The 23,095-nt window shown below is 42.5% G+C and overlaps 1 protein-coding gene across 4 annotated transcripts in view; it reads left to right on the top strand.

Annotated features, from left to right (window-relative positions):
* The window catches only part of IKZF1 (IKAROS family zinc finger 1), a 1,028,383-nt gene that overhangs the window by 237,652 nt on the left and 767,636 nt on the right, over positions 1-23,095 (top strand). For all 4 annotated transcript variants that reach the window (XM_044064821.1, XM_044064820.1, XM_044064823.1 and 1 more), the window contains exon 3: positions 857-976. In XM_044064821.1, the coding sequence (XP_043920756.1) occupies positions 857-976 (120 nt within the window). The remainder of the gene's footprint in view (positions 1-856; positions 977-23,095) is intronic.

Here is a 23,095-nt window from a genome sequence, read left to right as displayed (position 1 = left end):
TGCCAGTTTTCTCCAGTAAATTCCATCCCCCTCTTGCCAATTGTCTGTATACCTAATTGGAGTAATTCCTAGCGGCAGAATCTCCTTTCTGCATTCCCGTGTTGGTTTAGTTCATAGAATACTTTCTGCTACGTTAAGAATATAATATTCTGCATGATTATTGTTATTCTGGTTAAAGGCCTGCATCCAAAATCACAGTCTCTCCTTGTTTCTTGAGCTTCCCCGTGTTTCATCATCATCCCTTTCTACTTTGAATTATAGTTTTCTGCTTGTGCTATATATAGGATTCTTAACTGTGTAGCTCTGAAATACCCCTTCAAATTTGCTGATCCCAATCCGCCCTGTTCTACTGGAAGAATCAGCTTTTCCGACTTGACTCTTGCAATCTTCCCCTCCCAGACAAAGTCCACAAAGTCCTTAGCTCTTTATTAATTGCTACCCACAACCTCTCCTCTGGTTGATAAAAATACACATGACCTGTGTATAAGACTAAAGGAACTAAAAACCTTTTAACTGCTTATATCTTATTATCCATATCCATATAACAAAGCTTCCATTTTCTCAGTTTTTGTATTATCTTTTGTTTAGTCTCTTCCCACATATCCTTAGCTGCCACACTAGTATCATTTTTAGTCCATACTCCTAAATATTTAATTTTATAATGTCCCCATAAATATAGGTATTCCTGAACCAAAATCTTGACAGCTGAGAAGGATGGCAGGTAACACTTGCTTATCTGTTGTTTAGGCAGAATTATTTGCATGGCATTTCATTGACAAGGCTGTTTTACCTTTTGAAGTACAAACTGTGTGTTTTTTTTTTTGCTTTGTCACTGATATAACTTTATTTTAAACAGGCAAAGAAACCCCTCCTGTAAATGAACTCTCTGAAGATGTAGAGGAACCAATGCCAGTACCAGAAGACCTTTCTGCAAGTTCTGCAGCACAGCAGAATTCCAAAAATGAAAGAATTTTGGGTAAGAGCTACAGTTTTATCACTGAAGTAGAATTGTTGGGAATTTGGGAGCATACCTCTCAACCTCCAAGCATTAATAACATTTCACTAACCTTTAAAAATCATAACAAGTGGTCAAAAAGAGGAGCATTTCCTTATTTTTCAAAAAAGAAAGTATTTATATACTAAACATTATATAATTGGTTATTGTGAGCCTTGTTATATGCTTAATTTATGTATTTAATAGCATATGTTCTCATAAACAGGTCTATTGTTTTTGAGAATCATCTCTCTAGGAGGATCAAGACTAAATCTGTGGGCCAAAAGCATAGCATTATGGCTAAATTATAGCAGTTGAGAGGTATGCTGGAGAGATCTATAGCATTATATGTTTGTGTGTTTAAAAGAAAAGTAGTATTTTACATTACAGAATTCAAAACACAAACTTCATCATAATTTATGTTTGTGAATAGAGTGTAACATGTTCTGAAATTCATGACACTGTTTGCTGTGTAGTTCACTATGCCTGGACATTTATTATGGGAACAAGTGTTTTGGTATATTGGCAAGGTAGAAGGGCATTAATGGCCATGCTTGAAACATTTGTATGTATGTATGTTTGTCTTTCCATTGTATCATTATATTGTAGAATGTATCATGTTCGTTTTCAGAAGTAAGCATGCAGTTTTTGCATACTCTTGAAATTAATTGTACTGAGTTATTTTCAAGCTGCAACAAGAACTGCATTTTTCTTTTTTGAGAAAAAATTTTAGTAATTTAACATATTTACAATATATATACACATAAATGAAGAAATTCAACGTCACATATTGTTATACAGTGATAGGAATACACTGAATTATCAAGATAATCTTATACAGTTAACGCAGTAGGAGTAATTGAATTTCATTAACATTTCAAGGTTATCCCAACTACAGAAAGTCTGAGAATGATTTACAGATCTTATTCCGATCACTTCTTTTTCAGTTTTACTTAGTGTTACTGTTAAATTTAAAATTTCTTTGAGCACAGGAACTGAGTTCAATTTCCAGGTTTTTGTAATAACTAGCAACTGCCAAGAGAGCCCAAAACATTTTTAGCTCTTTGGCTTTTACAGATACAGGACATGGAACATTTATAAGTATTACTAATTTAGTCGAAGAACAATGATCAGACTATAACCCCTTAAAAATATACTTATTTCTTCCTAACATACATTTAATTTTTCACAATCCATAAACATGTGCATCCAGTCAGATTTCACATCTTTACTACATCTCCAACAAACTGAAGAAGTCATTTTACTAAATTTAGAGATTTTATAAGGAGTAACAAGCATTTTATACATATATTTCCACATAAAAACTTTCCAGTATAAATTTGAAGAAGTTTGACTAACTGATTTAAGTAACAAAGTTTTACTCTTACCATCTGTTGAGTCACCGAATCCACAACTATCTAAAAAGTTCCAGAATTTTGTATCAAGATTATTTTTATTATTATTTGTAATTATCTTTTTTAAACTAGACAAGTTTCCTTTGCAAGTCAATCTACCTTTGATAATAGCATTCATATATTCATCTAATAGAAGATAGTGTTCTGTTCCTCTTCATTCATATTATCCACAAATTCATTTAATTTCTTACTGATGAATAGATAATATTAACTGGTTAGCAGATTCATCCAACTTATATTCTTTCATTAAATATTCTGGGTCTTAGCTTTTCCTTTTTCAGAGCAATCAGACCATATTGCTAAACCAATCCTTTTTACTAAATTCATTTTAACATTGTTTGCGTTTCCTTAAAGCTAGAGGTGTGTGAAATAGGAAAGCACAAACATTTCCATTTTGAGATTAATGGAGTTTTAAAAACATATTTCTTAACTGTTTTAAGAATTGATTTTACATATGCATAGCCTAAAGAGTTAAATGAACTTTCTTCTCATGTAAATGTTGTTAACCAGATGAAAGGATTATTACATATTTCTAATTTAACATATTTAATAAACTTGAAGAATAAAAATATTGCAAACCTCCCAAAGCTTTCAACAGCAAGGCAACAAGAAAATCAGTATAAAATAACTGTTGAAGTCACCACAAAAGGAGTCAACGTCTTGATTGTTGTAAAATCCAACTTTTATTCGTAAAGACAGAAACAGGAGATGAGCGCTTTCACGTCCCACTGCACGCTTCATCAGATCTAATTTAGAACAATTTTGGCTCTCTCTTTTATAGTTAGAATAAAATCCAAATTGATTCAATTAAATCAGTTAAAACAATCGTACAATTATGTCAATTAAATCAATGAAAACCATTAAAAAGATACTGATATTTAAAGTGCTAATGTGCTTTTCGAAACAAGTTTCTCTATAGCATGCCAACAAACAATGTTAACATATTAAATTCCATATTTAATAGTTTCTTTCAGAACACAATGAAACTGCTCTGACACGTCTACTCACACATCCCTAATTCAAATAAAATATACAACTATATAACTGAATATATAACAATATATAACGTAACAGGGTGAATTAAATCAATTATTCATATAACATCATTAACTGCATCTAATAAATAAAATAAAATAGAGATGTATATGGCAACAATACATCTGCAATTTAGATTTTTTGAAATAAATAAATTAATTAATTAAATCTTGTAAATATCCTTATTTATAGTGGCAATGAAATTCATATGTAATCCCCATTCAATGAAATATAGCATAAATTAATTTCAATTATTTATATAGTTATTATATTTAGTTTTTATTCATTTACTTATTTATTTATTTATTTATTTTTTGATTGATTCATTTATTTATATTGGAATTAGATTGGAAAACATTATGTATATATAGAAGCATAATAACACATAACATATGCTTATATAAGAGCTTTTATTATATGGCATGTATTGAAATGAATTTATGCTATATTTCATTGAATGGGGATTACATATGAATTTCATTGCCACTATAAATAAGGATATTTACAAGATTTAATTAATTTATTTATTTATTTCAAAAAATCTAAATTGCAGATGTATTGTTGCCATATACATCTCTATTTTATTTTATTTATTAGATGCAGTTAATGATGTTATATGAATAATTGATTTAATTCACCCTGTTACGTTATATATTGTTATATATTCAGTTATATAGTTATATATTTTATTTGAATTATTGATGTGCGAGTAGACGTTGTGTCAGAGCAGTTTCATTGTGTTCTGAAAGAAACTATTAAATATGGAATTTAATATGTTAACATTGTTTGTTGGCATGCTATAGAGAAACTTGTTTCGAAAAGCACATTAGCACTTTAAATATCAGTATCTTTTTAATGGTTTTCATTGATTTAATTGACATAATTGTACGATTGTTTTAATTGATTTAATTGAATCAATTTGGATTTGATTCTAACTATAAAAGAGAGAGCCAAAATTGTTCTAAATTAGATCTGATGAAGCGTGCAGTGGGACGTGAAAGCGCTCATCTCCTGTTTCTGTCTTTACGAATAAAAGTTGGATTTTACAACAATCAAGACGTTGACTCCTTTCGTGGTGACTTCAACAGATATTCTATACTGATATTTAATAAACTTAAAAGAATTAGTATAATCTGCTCCTGAATGGTTTTCCATTTATTATTGTAAGTAGAGTCTGTCCAGAGTATAACCGAGTTAAAACTTGCAGCAATAGTACAATATTTTACATCTGGCAACCACTATACTCCCATAATCTTATATGATTTCTGTAAGCAATTCTCGGCCTTTTAGCATACCATAATAATGAAGTTAACATTTTTCCATGTTCTTTAAAAGTTTTTTTTGCCAGGTATTAAAGCTATTGAATGCAACATATATATAATATTGGGTAACATAATAATTTTAGTAAGCACAAACCTATCCTCAAAAGTAAATAACTTTTCATTCCATTTGCTAATGAGTAACATTTCTTCAATTTCTTTTTCAAAATTATTATTAATAATCTTGCTCACATCTTGATATATTTTTATTCCTAAATATTTTATTCCTTTTCCTTCCCAATTATATTTACTGTATATCTATCTTTAAGCTTACTCTAATAATTGATTTATTCCTAAAGTTTCAGTTTTATTATTATTAAATTTCAGCAGCAATACTTCTTGAAACGTTTCGATTTCCTCATCTATTTCTTCTATGCATTTTTCTTTATTAACATCCTTACGCCTAAGTTTTATATTTTGTATTGGACGATAACAGTAGATGTTATGTAGTCCTATCTCGCCTACATTCTTACCCGTGGGTTCGGAGCTGAATATCGTCTCCGACTCGGCCGATTTTACTAGCTCAAAGTCTCTCATTGGCTGGGCTAAGAGGGTATCCCATGGTGCACTGCTCCATATCCCCAGATCTTGTTTGCCGCTTGTGTAGCTCGGATGTGCTCTCGCTTGGCTATGGCTAAGTACCTTCTTTTTTGCTATTTCTCTTAGAGAAATTTGATAATTCATACCCAAAAGCTATTTTAATAGCTATTTCTTATTGCTGTCACTGTGTTTGAGTGGGATTGTTGTGTTTTTGGTATCCCTGACTGTTCCAGCGGGCTAGGCCCGTTTTAGTTAGAGGACCTAGTCCTCCCCTCTGTTGTTGGATAAACTTTGTGTGATTTTGTTTATCTGTGTGTTCCCTAGAAGGACCGTTTCAGTTAGAGGCTCTTAGAGTGTGTTAGTACTGCTTTTTCTGGTGTTCCTAAATTGTGTGTTTTCCCGCCCTTTTTTGTCAGTTGTGTACTAGTGGTTTCGCTAGCGTTAGTCATAAAATGTCTAAGGATCAGAAGGAGCATAAGCCTTTAAAAAATGTTCCAAATGTGGATATAAGATGTCCATCACGGATGGACACTCTGTGTGTGTCTGCTGTCTTGGAGCCATCCATTTACAGGAGTCGTGTAACTTTTGCCACGCGTTCAGTCCTAGGGTGCTCCAGGAGAGGAAAAATAAATTGATTTTAAAGGGACTTCTAAAACCATAATTTGAGGAAGCTATAGACTCGGCTCCTAGTCCTCAATCAAAATCTAAAGCTTCCAAGGCTAAGAAAAGGTCTCCGGCTCCATCTGCCACTTCGGCGCCTCCGGAGAAGATCACTGTTTTGGACTCTACCTCCTCGACTCCACTGTCCTCGGGGCTGCAGGAGGTATCAGTATTAACTGAATCGGCGTCGGATGATATTATTCTTGAACCCATTCTGAGCCGGTCGCCCAGTGTAAGGCATGGCTCACCTGACAAGAGATCCCAATCGCCATTGCTGTCCTCTAAATCCTCCAGGCTTTCTGATTTGGATGTTGATAGGGTGGTGCAGAAGCTCCTACAGTCTCCGGTGTTGGCCAAATTGTTCTCGGCTCCGACCCACTCGGCTCCGGAGCCAGTTCCTATGACCGTTTCGATGATTCCTCCTCCGAGCACATCCTTGTCGTCGGAACCGGTATGCTCCACTCTGAGTGATGTTCCTGCGCCAGCTCCGATACCCCCTTTGGGTCTATTGGTGCCAACCTCAGCTCCGACCATATCGGTTCCGTCCACAGGTTTTGGGACTCGGATCTCTTCGGTCGGGCCTGAGGGGGATACTTCGGGACATCTGTCGGTTCCTAGTCTCCCGCTCGGTGCATCAGCTCGTGAGACCCCAGTCCCGGTCGTGGCCTCGGAGGCCGGTCGGTCCTCGGACTCGGGGGGACCTGCCTTCGAGGCCATGCGGAGCGTGCTAGCCAGATCGTCAGCTACATCACCCGGGTCGGTCATCCCGTCCCCCACCACCCCGGCGAGAGCTTCTGACACTTACCTATCCATGGACAGTAGAGTGCCAGGCCCTAAGGATACCCCCACGAGCGGTCCCCAACTTTCTGAGGATCTCCCAGAGTCCTTGCCTGAGGAGACTCCTAGAAATAAATTGTGCAAGAGGAAGCACATAGACTCCCAGGATGAGTCTCTCACATCCGATACTGACCTCGAGGAATCGGAAGGGTCCCCCAAGTCTTCCTCTGATGATGTTTCCTTCTCCAATATCCTGGAGATACTGAAACAAAGAGGAGACTGGCCTTCCAAAGCTCCTTCTGAGGAGGAGTCAGTATTCCTTAAGGCTTTTGGCGCTCAATCCTCCACCTCCTGGGTGTCTCCACCCTTCAACGAACTTCTTGACCTCATTTGTCGAAGAGTGTGGGAAAACCCTGATTCTGTGGAGCCCATGCCCAGGCGTCCCAACAAATTCCTGTCCGCACCCCAGGCCAAAGAGTTTCTGTCAAAAGGAGTCCCTGTAGATGCCATGGTGGTGGTGGCAGCCACCCAGAAGGAAGTTGCAGAGTCTTCTTCATCGGTCCATCCTCCTAACAAGGAATCTAGGACCATGGACCGGTACCGGAAGCATACCCTATCTTCAGCAACCTTCACTCTACGGTCGCTGAATTATTTATCTCACTTCACTCGGCTCCAGAGAAATCTCCTCAAAGAGTTGGGAGATACTCTTGCGGGTAACATACCTGAGGCGGTGGCCCAGACGGTGAAAGCACAGGTTTCTACCCTCAACTTCATCGCAAACTCGTCCATGCGGCTCATTTCGTATGCAGCCGATGGAGTGAGTAGGGCAGCAAGCTCAGGGGTTGCCCTTAGAAGGCAAGCCTGGCTGCACCTGTGTCACTTTGCGGAGGCCTTCAAGTCTTCCTTCACTGACGCCCCATTTGATGGTTCCTCCTTGTTTGGGACCAAAGTGAAAGACACCCTCACCAGGTGCAAGCAAGAGGGAAAGACCCTGTCTGCCATAGGGGTCCATTTTTCCCTTCCTTCTAGGCCTTATCCCAAGGCCCAGCGGGGGGGGGGGGTGTGGTTCAAGAAATCGCAGATGTTTCTTCCTGCCGCACAAGGTGAACCCCCCTCCAGAGGCAGGGGAGGGGGGGTTACTCAGGGAGACGTCACCCCAGAGGCAGAGGGGGCCCCCACAATTCTGGAGACCGCGACACCTTCCGTGGCTCTCCATACTCTCATTTATGAGGGTGTGCCCGACTGCGCTTATCCAGAGCCAGTCGGGGGTCGAATTTCCTTATATCCGGAAGCCTGGGAAAGCATTACCCAGGACCGATTGGTATTAAGGATAATTTCCGGAGGTTACATCATTCCATTCTCTTCATTACCCCCGCCAATCAGAAAACTCCCAGACGTTCCACCCAGTCAAAGGGATCAAGCAGCCTCAGAGGTCTCTCAGCTGCTAAAAAAAGGAGCCATCCAACGAGTCCCCTCAGACCAAATCGGATTAGGGACTTACTCAAGATTCTTTTTGGTGCAGAAAAGAACAGGGGACCTGAGACCCATACTAGATCTCAGTCAACTCAACAATTATGTACACAAGTCCAAGTTCTGTATGGTCACACTACAATCAATTCTCCCATTGTTGGGAGAGGAGGTATGGATGTGCTTCATCGATCTCAAGGATGCTTACTACCATGTCAAAATGGACAGAGCATCCAGGAGTCACCTACGCTTTTGGCTGGGAGCCAGTCACTTCCAGTTTCGAGCCCAGCCCACTGGTCTCACCACGGCCCCCAGGGTGTTCGCCAAATGTGTGGCAGTGGTGACGGCTCACCTGGACGACTGGCTCCTTACTTCCCCCACCAGGCATCATCTAGTTCAGACCAGGGACGCTACCATCAGTCTATGTCACCAGTTGGGCATAACAATAAACTGGGAAAAATCTGCCTTATTGCCCTCACAGCGTGTCACCTTTATAGGAGCAGAGTTAGACACCATTTGAATGCGAGCATTCTTACCACAAGAAAGGATCACAATATTACAACAACAAATACACATGCTGATGCCCTGAGACAAGCGAAGGCAAGACTGGTTCTACAACTTCTAGGGACCATGGCGGCAACTATCATGTTGGTCCCTCTGGCGAGATTACACATGAGACTTCTTCAATGGCTCCTCTTTGTCCAATGGTCTCTCCAAAGTCTCCCACTATCTCATCCCATCTTACTCACAGACAGGTGCAAGCAGGACCTACATTGGTGGCTGTGCACCAACAATTTGAACGGGGGGGGGGAGCCCTTCGTTCCTTCCGTCCCTGTTGCCACGGTGACCACAGATGGGGTGGGGGGGGCATTATCTCGGCAGGACAGTCCAAGGCACATGGCAGGAACACGAGATACATTTGCACATAAACGTCCTGGAGATGAGAGCAGTGCTTCGCTTCTTGCTTTGCAGGCACTTCAGGAAGTTCTTCGTCTAGGGACTATTACGATACACTCAGACAACACGTCAGTAGTGTGGTATCTCAACAAGCAAGGGGGAACCCGGTCTTACCCTCTATGCAGAGAGGCTGTGCAAGTGTGGCATTGGGCAATAGCTTCCCAACGGTTTCTGGTGGCAACGCACATTCCGGGGAAGTCCAGCATAATAGCAGACAGGCTAAGCAGAGCGATACTTATGCCTTACGAATGGTCCCTGAATTGCCTGGTTGCAGAGCGAATCTTCAGCAGATGGGGTCAGCCTTGCTGTGACCTTTTTGCCAGCCCTCTCAATGCGAAATGCAGCAACTACGTCACGCTGATCCCCCCACAGGGGGAATCACCCAGGGACGCTCTGATTCATGATTGGCCCTCCGGACTGCTTTATGCTTTCCCTCCGTTTCCCCTTCTCTCAAGGGTGATTCAGAAAGCGCAATCCTTGGGAAGCAGAATGATTTTGATTGCCCCACACTGGCCTCGTCAAGTATGGTTCCCCTTTCTTCAACCATACATTGTGGACACTCCTTGGATTCTGGACCTTCTACCAGATTTACTGACACACATGTCGGGACAGTTCCAGCCCTCTCTGAGGACACTCCGGTTGACAGCCTGGCTACTCCACTTCCATCGCTAGTCAGACGTCATAATTTTTCACCAGAAGTGGTCCATATATTATCGTCCTCTCATAAGCCATCCACTAGAAAGATTTATTCTAGCAAATGGAAAAGGTTTTTTATCTGGGCTCATACCAGAGACATTGATCCTTACACAGCTCCAATAGATTCAGTTCTGGAGTTCTTGTCTATGCTGTTCTATCAGGGGTCCGCATCAGCCACCATCAAAGTCCAGCTGGCGGCGATATCTAATTTCCACGTAGTGAATAAACCTAGCCTCATGGCACACAGACTATGCAAAGCATTCCTTAAAGGTACCCTGTTGCTTCGTCCCCCAGTGTCTGAACCTGTCATGCCCTGGGATCTCAATTTTGTTCTTCAAACCCTTACTCTACCACCATTTGAGCCTGCAGCGACCTGTGAATTAAAATTCTTGACATGGAAAACAGCATTCTTGACAGCAGTCACTTCAGTAAGGCGGGTCTCGGAAATTCAAGCCCTTTCCATCAACCCCCCATATTTAATCATCCATAAGGATAGGGTCTCTCTCAGACCAAACCCCTCATTCCTTCCTGAAGTGTCTTCCGTGTCTAACATGAATCAGTCCATTCAGCTGCCGGTGTTCTTCCCCCACTTTTCTAACAAGGTAGAATTTAGATTTCACCAATTGGATGTACATAGACAGTTACGCTTCTATCTACACCGGACAAAAGATATCCGGAAATCTGACCAACTCTTTGTCTCCTTTTTGGAAAACCGATTGGGTTCTCCGGTATCCAAGGTTACGCTGTCTAGATGGATAGCCAGTTGTATCTCTTTCATCTATCAGGCAGGAGGTAAAAATTTGCCATTTCCAGTCAAGGCACATTCTACTCGGGCTGTTTCTACATCCACAGCCTATTAAGCTACATTGTCAATGGAAGATATATGTGCTGCAGCTACTTGGGCTTCTCCTCACACCTTTGTTTCTCATTACAAATTGGACGTGGTCTCCAGGGGCAGATCTTCCTTTGGCTCCACAGTTCTCAGGAGTATTTTCCTATGAGCCACCCAGGATGTAGGTGCTAGGGACGCTGTCCCACAGGTAAGAATGTAGGCGAGATAGGACTACATAACATCAAGAATTTATGTACTCACCATAACGTTCGATGTATGTAATCCATCTCGCCTCACATTTTTACTTACCCTCCCACCTTCCCCCTGCCTGGAGGATTTGGAAGTTAGGTTGTCACCTACTGAGTCCCTTTGATTAAGTTATTGTTATATAGATGTGGTGTGTGTATGGAGTACAAATGTTGTTTCGTATCAAACTAGATCTGGGGATATGGAGCAGTGCACCATGGGATACCCTCTTAGCCCAGCCAATGAGAGACTTTGAGCTAGTAAAATCGGCCGAGTCAGAGCCGATATTCGGCTCTGAACCCACGGGTAAGAATGTGAGAAGAGATGGACTACATACATTGAACGTTATGGTGAGTACATAACTTCTTGTTTGCTGTTCACATGCATTTTAAATGTTATCTCACATACTTCTTTAAATGTAGGAAGCACATCGTGTGACATACATATTTGTGTGTCTATTATGAGATTTTACTCATAAAGTGTTAACTCCAGGGTGTTCAGCTCTTTGGGAAAGATGCTGGCACTTTGTGATCCAGAAAACCTGGGGAAGGTGGGTAACTGCATTTCTTTCAAATTGCTCACTGCTTGTTTTGGACTTACTGTCTGTCATTGTTTGTATAATGAAAGTACTTACCAAGAGGTGAAGCATCCAAGTTATAATTTATATAAGGCACTAGAACATTACAAGAACAAATATATATTTCTTATGTGAAGTGAATTGCATTCTTTTTGAGATGTTGTAGATGAAGTACAGCCAGTAAACATACAGCATGTTGAGGAGTATGACATAGCAAAGATAGACACCATTGAGAAAAGCGACATTCTGTTTTCATTAAAAAAATTGTCAGACAGAGTTGTACATCTTCACTGTCAGGACTAAGATTGCATTTCTTAATAGTATTCTGTATCAAATATTTGTAGATAGAAATGTGTTTTGCGAAATTTTGTTGTACCATAGTTAAAAAGGTTGCAGATCATGAGTATGCTGTGTTATGGAACAAAATCTTGGGATTTCTGGAAAATATGCTAGTCACAGTTCAGAAGAGGCATATTTCTGATTTGTTTGCTCATCTATGTAGATGAAATGATGGTATATTTTAAAAAGATAAGCACCATCCACATGATATTGTTAATGGTTTTTTTTTTGATATTTTGATGACTTATGTACAAACAAAGGTACTAATGGAATATACATCTATTTTGACTGGTAAATGAAGTTTTGTTTTAATTTTTGCAGAGATATAAGGATAGGTTTCGGTGTCCATGGTGCCTTTCACGTCAGAATTCCTGGCCTCTTCATCTTTCACATGCCCACTTTTCTAGGAGTCCTTTTAACATTTACTTCAGCCTTTCTAAGTCTAGCCATGCCATTGGTAAAGCTCTTGCACCTCCCATCACTGTCAGAAGAAGGACGACACTTTCCTCTTTACTCCTCCCCTGCCACAGCAGAAGTAACACAGTACAGCTCTTTCCTCCACATAATCCTTCCAGGATATTTGGTGTAGCCCAGGCACCTGAACATTCCCAGAGTGTAAAGAGAGCAGGCTACAAGGCACAATATTTTTCTCCTCCTATGTGGGTACCTGTGCTGTGCCCTAGTCACATGACTGAATGCAGGGCCACAGGCCAGATCTGTGATTTAACATTATAAATAATATGTTACCTGAAGTTTACTTCAGAATTCTAATGTCTAGACTTGAAAACTGAAGTATCTTAATGTTTCTTAACCCACAACAGTTCCTTTTCTATGTGGTTGTCACAACTTCTGTCTGTATTGGCCTTGATTTCCCATGCATAATTTCTGAATCAGGTAATAGTATTCATTAAATCTGTGCTGTACTCAAAGTGTCTTCCAGTACACTGTACCATCTTGTTTTTTCACATATTCAAACAAATCTGTTTTGTTCACTTTCTAAAAATCCCATATAGCTATAAATTTCCATTAATTGCCTTCCTGCTATCTAATAAATCTGTTTCACTCTGTCAGCAGCCTTGTCTTGAATCTCATATATTTGCTGTTTAACTGGGCCACTGTTCCCAGTGGTTATGCAGATACTTGCATCATTAGTCAAAACCACTCCTAAATATTCCATATATTCATAAAAAAGTAGGTCAAATTCAACAGCTCACTCTTTGTGACTTCCAGACAGTTTTCACCCTACAGTATTCAGTCATAGAACATTTTTAGATTCTCTACAAGTGTAATGCATAGCATCACATGACTCCATTCCAGCTTGTGACCAACATCTCCTACAAAATACCCAAATTCCACTATATTTATAGTGAAAGTGGTATCCAAGTTTACTTTGAGCCAAGCAATCCATCTCATTGTCTTCTTTACAGAACCTAAAAGTGAGGGGGAAAGGATACTCCATATCTTGGATGTCCACAGACAACCCAGGTACTAGCTTGAAAGAACAAAATCTTTCAGGAACTCTGTAATCAGTAGATGTTAAGTTGTCTATCTCGCCTTCATTCTTGCTGGATGGGTTCGGAGCCGACCTCGGCTCCGACTCGGCCACTCTAAAAGCTCGAGAGTTGGTTCCACCGGCTCGAGGCTCCCCTTATATCCCACAATGCTAGGCGAGAGTTACCTCAGATCTCGTTTGCCGCTACAGCTTCGAGGTTGGTTGCTTCTACCGGTTCCTGGTGAGTGTTAGCTTTTTCTTCTAAAAAGTTACTCTTTTTACCCCTTTTTAAGTTAAATTCTTCTTAGATTAGTGTAGATTATAGAACTTTATCCCCGACCCTGTATTTTTCCCGTTTCTTTCTAAAAGAACCTTTGGTTCTTCCTTGGGCCTTAGGCCTTCTCTTCCCTAAGGGAGTGTTTGTGTAGTTTACTATAATTTTGTACTTAAATTCTAGTATTATTACAAAATTATTATATTTTCTGACAGGGTATAACTGGGTGTTTGAGTGTGTGTTTGTGTACACCTGTCAGTTAGGCTATGTCTAAAGAAGCAAAGGTCTCGATTCAAGAAGTGTGATGCGTGCTGTCAGAAAATGTCTCTGACAGACGCTCACACTTCTTGTGTCTATTGTCTGGGGCCTTTGCACCTGCAGGACTCCTGTGCTGTTTGCCATGGCTTCAGCCCCAGGGTCCTGCAGGAAAGAAAAAACAAGCTAATTCTGAGAGGCTTGTTGAAGCCAGAGGATTCCCTGTCTGTCTCAACAGGAAGCCCTCTAAGGCATCGAGGTCTTCGGCTCCGGCTTCTGAGCCGAGACCTCAGGTTGTTCAACCTTTGCCTTTATCGGCTCCGGCTGGAGCCGATAAGACTCAGTCCACAGTTTCTGTGGCTTCCTCGGCTCCGGCCGGAGCTGAGGTTATCGAGGTACCCGTGTCGGCTCCGACAAGATCTTCGGAGCCGACAACCAGAAAGAGGTCTAGGTCACCTTCTCTTGGCTCCGTTCATTCGGCTCCAGGATCTCCCCTGCTGTCTGAACGGGCCAAAGGTCTCATTCCTCTAGGTCATCGAGGCTCTCCGATCATGACCTTCAGAGGGTGGTGAGTCGACTACTTAAGTCCGAGGCACTAGCCCAGATGCTTCAGAGCCCGACTCATCAGTCGGTGCCGGCCCCGGTCCATCAACTCTTTCCTCCTTCGACTCTTTTGAGTTCGGGCGGGTCGTCGGAACCGAGACTGTGGTCGCCGGAGCCGAGACAATTGTCTTCGGCGCCGTCGGCTCCGTTTTCTTCCTTGGAGGAATCTCGGCGCCGGACTTCCCTCGTCGGCTCCGAGGGGGTGAGTGGCATCGGACCCTTGTCCGACCCCCCTCTCCCTCTCGGTGCGTCGGCGCTGGTGAGTTCGGCTACGACATCGGCCTCGGAGCCATCACTGTCGGTGCCGAGGGGGGTCCTTAGCTCCTCGGAGCGGGGACCTCTGGCTCTGCCTGACAGGGGTGCATTCGAGGTCATGCGGAGTGTGTTAGAGCCTGGCTCTACTCCACAGTCGGCTCCGTCAGCCCCTCCCTCTATGCTGCCTCAGGGTAAGTCGACTCACTCCCTCATCCCGGACCGCAGAGAGCCAGCTCCTCAGGAGCCCCCTTTGGGGATTTCATCCTCTTCCGAGGCCTCTCCTGATTTGGCAGAAGAGCCTCCTCGGAAGAGGAAGTGCAAGAGGAAGCACATTGACTCACCTGAGTCTATCACGTCGGACACAGATCTGGATGATTCTGAGGGTTCCCCCCGTTCCCCTTCTGAAGATGTCTCATTTGCAGACATTCTGGAGATCCTGAAACAGAGGGGAAATTGGCCAGCCCTCAACCCTTCGGAGGACGAATCTGTGTATCTTGAGGCGTTTGGCCCTCGTCCTTCCACCTCCTGGGTGTCCCGCCCCTGCGACCCCCTCATGCAGGTGGTTGCTAAGAAGGCATGGACGGCTCCTGATTCAGTGGACCCCACTCCCAGGAGACCCTCTAAGTTCATCACAGCTCCATCAGACAAGCAATTTTTATCAAAAGGAGTTTCTGTGGATGCTATGGTGGTAGCTGCTGCCACAAAGAAGGAACTGGCTGATCCTTCAGTGCCTGTCCATCCACCTAACAAGGAATCTAGGTCCATGGATAGGTACGGGAAGCGGATGTTCTCCTCAGCGACATTTACCATGCGTTCGCTGAACTACCTGTGCCATTTCACTCGTCTTCAAAGGGACTTGATCAAGGAAGCGAGTGAAATGTTTAAGGACCCTACAGCTGCGGGTTTCCAAGAGAAAATGAACACGCAGCTGGCTACCCTTAATTCCATATCCAACTCCTCCATGCGCCTCCTCTCTTATGCGGCCGATGGAGCGAGCAGAGCCGCAGGGACAGGGGTAGCCTTACGTAGGCATGCCTGGATGCGGCTATGCAACTTTGCGGAACCTTTCAAGACGTCTTTCACGAACTCCCTTTTGATGGATCATCTCTCTTTGGTCCTCAAGTGAAAGAAACCCTGACTAGGTGCGAGACTGATGGCAAGACCCTTTCTGCCGTCGAGTCCGTTTTCGACTCCTTCTAGGCCTTACCCCAAAGGCCAGAAGGGTGGGAAGATGTGGTTCCGTAAACAATCTCAAGGGACTTCGCCTGGCGACAGAGTCGTTTTCCTACCAAAGGCAGAGGTGGGAATAACAATGGTAGACGTCGCCCTAGGGGCAGGGGGGGTCCGCAGAACCAGGGCAATCGGGAAGCCTTTCCTGACAAGCCCTTTCAGCATCCCTGAGGTGTTGCCCGACTGCCTATCTTCGGAGGCAGTCGGGGGAAGATTGTCACTGTACCCAGAAGCCTGGCTCTCCCTGACTCAAGACAAATGGGTACAGTCCATCATTTCGAAGGCTATTCTATCCCCTTTCTTCGTTTTCCAAATCAGTCAAAAAAATCCCTTCCAGATGTTCCACCCGCTCAAAGGGATATAGCAGCTTTGGAAATTTCAAAACTGCTTGCAAAAAGAGCAATTCAGTCAGTGCCAGCAGACCAGCAAGGATCCGGAATCTACTCAAGGTTCTTTTTAGTTCCAAAGAAAACAGGGGACTGGAGACCGATTTTGGATCTCAGTGTCTTGAACAAATCAGTCAAGAAAACAAGATTTCGGATGGTCACGCTGCAATCCATTCTTCCCCTTTTGGGCAAAGGAAACTGGATGTGCTCCATAGACCTTCGGGATGCGTACTATCACATAAAGATGAACAGACGCTCCAGAAGATTCCTCCGCTTCAGGCTAGGAACCAGTCATTTTCAGTTCAGGGCCCTGCCCTTTGGTCTCACCATTGCCCCCCGGGTGTTTACCAAATGCATGGCAGTGGTAGCTTCTCACCTGAGACGACAAGGATTCCAGGTGTTTCCATATTTGGACGACTGGCTTCTCACAGCTCCCACCAAGCATCTCCTTTTGATGGCCAGAGATTATACTTTTCGCGTTTGTCAAAAACTGGGTATTTCAATAAATTGCGAAAAGTCTGTTTTGTCGCCTTGTCGTACTATTACCTACATAGGCGCAAATTTAGATACTATAAACATGTCTGCAACGCTAACAAACCAAAGGATATCAGACATTCACAAATTGGTGTCACTTCTTCTCAACAACAACAGAGCCAAAGCCAGGTTAGTTCTAAAGGTGTTGGGAATCATGGCAGCCATACCTCTCCTCCCATTGGCCAGATACCACATGCGGATCCTTCAGTGGATGCTTTTTCTCAATGGTCATACCAGGAACTTCCAATGTCTCACACCATTATGATCACGCAAGCGTGCAAAAGCATCTCATGTGGTGGATGTCTTCCCCAGCTCCTGTCGGGAAGACCATTTGTTCCACCTCCTCCGGTTGCTACTCTGACAACGGATGCCTCCTGATCGGGTGGGGGCATTATCAGGGCAGGACAGTCCAGGGCACATGGCAACCAAACGAATGCCACTTGCACATAAATGTTCTGGAGATGAGAGCAGTGCTTTTAGCGTTGCAAGCCCTTCAAGACTCTCTTCCCTTAGGAACGATTGCAATCCAGACAGACAACATGTCTGTAGTGTGGTACATCAACAAACAAGGCGGAACCAGATCATACCCCTGTGTCGAGAAGCACTCAGACTGTGGCAATGGGCGATTTCTTCTCAGCGTTTTCTGATAGCAACGCACATCCCGGAAGTCCAATCACATTGCGGACAAGTTGAGCAGAGCTATACTCATGCCTCACGAGTGGTCTCTGAAAGACTCTGTAGTGAGAGATATTTCTCAAGTGGGGTCAGCCTTGCTGCGATCTTTTGCTACTCCCCAACACACCACGTGCAGAGCATACTTCACTCTATTCCCTTTACCCGGCCAACCCAGCAGCGCCCCTCTAGCCCAAGTTTGGCCCCGGGACTTCTGTATGCATTTCCTCCTTTCCATCTGATCTCTCAAGTAATACAGAAAGCTATCGCTCAGAAGGCCTCATTGATCCTCATTGCTCCTTACTGGCCTCGACAAGTGTGGTTCCCCTTTCTACATCGTTTTCTCTTGGAGCGACCGTGGAGTCTGGACCTAGTTCCAGATCTTTTGATCCACCAATCGGGTCAGTTTCATCGCTCCCTCCCCTCTCTGAACCTCACTGCTTGGTTCCTCCAGTTCCAACCGTAGCCAGGCTTCCTCATTTATCTCACTCGGTTAGAGATATATTGATAGCTTCCCATAAATCTTCCACTCGAAAGATTTATTTGAGTAAGTGGAAACGCTTCTCATATTGGGCACAATGCAAGGACATAGATCCTTTCACCGCTTCCATCCAACTAGTCCTTGATTTTCTTGCTGAACTCTTCCATGCAGGTTCATCTCCATCTACTCTTAAGGTTCAATTGGCAGCTATTTCTAATTTTCATGTGGGCATTTCTGAATCTGCCCTAATGTCCCACAAACTTTGCAAAGCCTTTTTGAAAGGAGTTTTTCTTCTCAGACCTCCTATAAGAAATCCTCCTTCTCCTTGGGACCTAAATTTAGTTCTTGCTTCCTTGATTCTTTCCCCTTTCGAACCTGCAGCTTCATGTTCCTTGAAATTATTATCATGGAAAACTCTGTTTCTGGTGGCTATCACATCAGCTAGAAGAATTTCAGAACTTCAAGCACTCAGTTGTCGTTCTCCTTATCTTTTGTTCCATAAGGACAGAGTATCCTTACGAACTAACCCGCCCTTTTTGCCTAAGGTGGTTTCAACATCAAATCTAAACCAAAGCATTGACCTCCCTGTCTTTTTCCCAGAGTATTCAAATAGGTCTGAACAAAAATTACACTGCCTGGATGTTCATCGTCAATTAAGGTACTACTTGGACAGGACGAAACAATTCAGAAAATCTGATCAGCTGTTTGTCTCCTATGCGGAAAGCAGAAAGGGACTTCCAGTTTCAAAGGTATCATTATCCAGATGGCTAACATCTCTGATTACCCTTGTTTATGAGATTAGACACCAAAACTGCCTAATAAACCTAAAGCCCATTCCACCAGAGCTTTGGCTACTTCTCTAGCCTTCCAAGACAGACTGCCTATTGACACCATTTGTGCAGCGGCTACTTGGGCTACTCCTCACACTTTTATTTCCCATTATAAGTTGGATTTAGCTTCTAGGCATAGAGCTAATTTTGGTTCCACTGTTCTCAGGAGTCTGTTCCGTTAGGCCACCCGGGACAAGGTGCTAGGGACGCGGTCCCATCCAGCAAGAATGAAGGCGAGATAGACAACTTAACATATAGAAGTTATGTTCTTACCATAACGTTCCATGTTAGTTGTCTTCTTCTCGCCTTCTTCTTGCGTCCCACCCTCCTTCCCCCTGGCCTGCACAGACCTAGAGGAGTTGTGATCGTGACCTCTCTTTCTACCACCTCTTTCTTAGTTATATGCTATTATGCATATTTCTTGTTTCAGGATGTAGGTCACCCTTTTTCGTCCTTTTCTTAGAGGTGGATTCTGTTTTTACAGTTATACTGTTTCTGTTATAAGCTGGGGTTAGCTTACAAACGAGATCTGAGGTAACTCTCGCCTAGCATTGTGGGATATAAGGGGAGCCTCGAGCCGGTGGAACCAACTCTCGAGCTTTTAGAGTGGCCGAGTCGGAGCCGAGGTCGGCTCCGAACCCATCCAGCAAGAAGAAGGCGAGAAGAAGACAACTAACATGGAACGTTATGGTAAGAACATAACTTCTATTTAATTTCTTATGAAGGTTAATAAAAAGGACAACCAGTATCAAACAGACTTCGTTTAAATGGTTGCCTCATGTTATTGCTTTTCTCATACCTAACACAACAAGACAATTCCAGGCAGGGCCAGGGCTCAATCTATCAGGGCTGTGGCTTCATCTGTGGCTTTTTTGAAAGGTTTGGATTTTAAACATATTCTAGAAGCAGCTATTTGGTCCTCTGTGCATACTTTTACTAAGCAGTGTAAACTGTATTCGTTCTCTAGGTCCAGGACGAGCTTTGCTAGGAACATTCTCCAGAAGCTCCTGGATCCTCTTCCCAGTTAGTCTAAGCTTTGGTAATCTACCCATATAGCTAAGGTTACTACAGCACTTTTCATAATGATGAGCATAATGTAGTTGTGTAAGTAAACTTACAATAATAGTAGATGTTTGAATGATCATTGCTACAGTAGATGCTGCCTCCCTTCATCATCATTATTTCTGATTTTTTTTTGCCATGGTGTGGACCCTTATTTTTATTTTCCTAGCACTGACCTTTTCAGAGCTTTAGTCTCCCTCTTTCTCTGTTAGCATGAAAGCTTTGAAGGGCGTGACACACTAATCATGTCTTCTAGTCTGCTTAGCTCAAGCTAATGGTTTGGACACATGGAACGTGCCTTAAGCTTTGGAAGCTGGCTGGTTGTTAGTTCCTTAGCAAGATATGACCAGTGTAGCTAAGGCTACAGCAACAGTAGTGACTATTCAAACACCTGCTGTTATGGTTAGTTTACTTACACAACTGTACTTTCTTATGATTTAATGCCCTGCTTCATACTCAGGGAATTGAATTAGATTTACTTGATGCAAGCTTCCTGTTTGATTCTGTACTATTTTTCAGTCATATGCATTCCTCTCAGATTTCCAAACTTTTGGCTAACATTGTTGCCCCTGCCACCTAAAACTGGACTTTTTTGAGGAGTTCTTATTTAATAGTACAAGTTTTTTTAAAAAATGTCATCAGTTTGGGACCTTTCCCTCATTTTTTCCTTTATCCCACATTCTGGATGCAAAAAAATTAGAGGTAGTTCCTATATCTTATAGCCTTTCTAAGACTTTAAAATTCTCTCCTTTTATATTGATTAACTAATATGAGTACAACTGTAGTAAAGCTGAAAGGCAGATCATTTTCACACCCTTTCTTATTCTCATTGTTGTGAAAAAAAAATCAAATTTGCTGTCCTTAGTCATCAGAAACCTGATCTTTCTCCTATATTACAGGCTTTAGTTAGTGGTAGCAATTATCTGATGTCATTTTCATTCATCCCTCAACTGGTGAGTCTTGGATGTGACTTCAGATCCGGCTTGGCTGCTTTTACTAGACTTACAAGTCCAGCTCTTGATGAGTGTCTCCCTTTACCCATAATGCCCCACCATTCTGGCCTACCTCAGATCTTGTTTGCTGCCACATTGTTCAGTTGCAGATGTTTTTCTGCTCTCTAGCTAGGGTGTCAAGTAAGATTTTATCTACTAATTATTTGTGACTTTTTCTTATATATACTTTATCTCTTCCTCCCTTTCCCTGTAACTATAGTTAGCAGGGTTGCTAACACTGGAATTTTCATAGGATCATCATAGGATCATAGGAAGTTATTAGGCTAGTGGCTCTAGGGGCCTTATAAGCCTAGCCAAGTTCTACCCTTATTTCCACAATCAGCACCTAAAGCTCGTGTCTAAGAGAGACACAGGTAGAACCCCTGGGGTGATTTACGGTTACCCATCCAGTCATCCAGATTACGTTTGAAGAGGGCCAATGAGGTGCTCTGTTTGACATGAAGTGGGAGAGTGTTCCAGAGGTGTGGTAACCTCTGGGAGATAAATCTGTCCTTCCAGCATGTTTTATTAATGTCACATACCAGGTTAAGGTCTTTAAAGTGAGTAGCCCATGCATTATTTGACTTTCGGATATGCAGCATTTCCAGTAAAGCAGGGTCAGAGACTGCCTTATGTGCAAGGCAGAGATCGCATCTGAGTAGTCTGTATAAAACAGAAGAAAATGACAGTGATTTTAGATGATCCATATAGGACAGATGCTGAAAACTTTGAATTTTCCTTGTGAGGGACATTTGTGGTTTCTTCAATTGCTGCAGGTGCTTGGAAAGGTCCATACCAAAAGGGGTATTGTACTCAATTATTGGCCTGTTGAGGGAAGAGTACAGGGAGGTTATAACTTCTTTTTTTCTGGAGGCAGTGCCCTTACTTAATGGATGAGTAGTATAACATGCCCTTCTTACCACTGTGAAGACAAAGGTAAGATTGCTGTCAACCTGTGTACCCAGGTCTCTCACCACTGAATGTATACTTTGGGTGTTGCTATTGATGTGGTAGTTAGAAGGAATATCTCTCTCACCGAAAGGAATGATGATACATTTTTTTGCATTGAGTTTAAGGCCATGACTTTGGCACCAATCATTTGTTTGTGTAAGACCCTCCTGTAAGATGTTGACATAATTTGGAGATTCTATGACTGCTCCCAGTTGTTTTGTCATCAGCAAACTTTGTCAGCCACAGACCCTTAGTTTTTGCTTGTACTTCAGAGAAATAGATTCCAAACAGTAGAGGTCCCAGGACTGATCCCTGTGGTACACCACTGGTTACAGGTCTGCTTTTGGAGGTAGATTCCCCTGTTTTGACTATATGTGTTCTATCAGTGAGCCAGTTAGTGATGCATCTAATGCTATAAGGGTTGATACCTAGCTGGGTAAGTTTGTCAATGATGGCTGAGTGGGGGATAGTGTCAAACACCTTGGCTAAGTCTAGGTAGGCTGTATGCACAGATTTCCCCTTTTCCAGGGCGTTGGTGACTGTCTTGAAGAGGTTCACCAGGTTTAATAGCATGATTTCCCTTTGACAAATCCAAACTGAGTAGGGTCAAGTGTTTGGAGATAACATATATCTTTGTTGATAAGGTCTATGATAACTCTCTCCATGGCCTTGCAGATGAAGCTAGTCAGGCTGATAGGTCTGTAGTTTCCGGGGTCAGTGTAAGCACCACCTTTGTGCATGGAAATAGTGGTGGCCATTTTCCATTCAGCTAGGATGAAGTCAGTGCTTAAACTATGGTTAAAAAGAGTACCTAATGGTGTTGCTAATTATTGTTGGAACCCATGTAGGATGCAGCCTGAGATGTTATCAGGTCCCATAGATGCTGTGTTTTTGGCCTTAGAGAGGGCATTTATAACCTGTTCATTAGAAATACAAGGTAGGGGACAGATGGTAGGGATGTCATTGGGTACGTGTATTGGGGACAGGGGATGAAGTTTTCTTATTTGCTTGTTTAAACTGAGGAGGGAATGCTTCCAGTTTAGGGCTCTCTCACTCTTACTTTTAGACAGCAATTTCTTCCTCTTATTGTAAAGCCTGTTAATGGCAGTTGTCCACTAGGCAGGTTTGCTTTTCCTTGAGGAGCTTGTTTTGGTCCTGTCAGGTACAGCCAAATCAATGCAGTTATACAGGTGTTTGTATAAAGCAGTGGTGTAGAAGTCGGCA

This window comes from Protopterus annectens, chromosome 3.part0 (assembly GCF_019279795.1).
Source record: "Protopterus annectens isolate FY-2018-M chromosome 3.part0, PAN1.0, whole genome shotgun sequence".
Taxonomy (NCBI): Eukaryota; Metazoa; Chordata; order Ceratodontiformes; family Protopteridae; genus Protopterus; species Protopterus annectens.
Note: the sequence above shows the minus strand (reverse complement) of the source record. Positions and strands in the feature narration are given on the sequence as shown.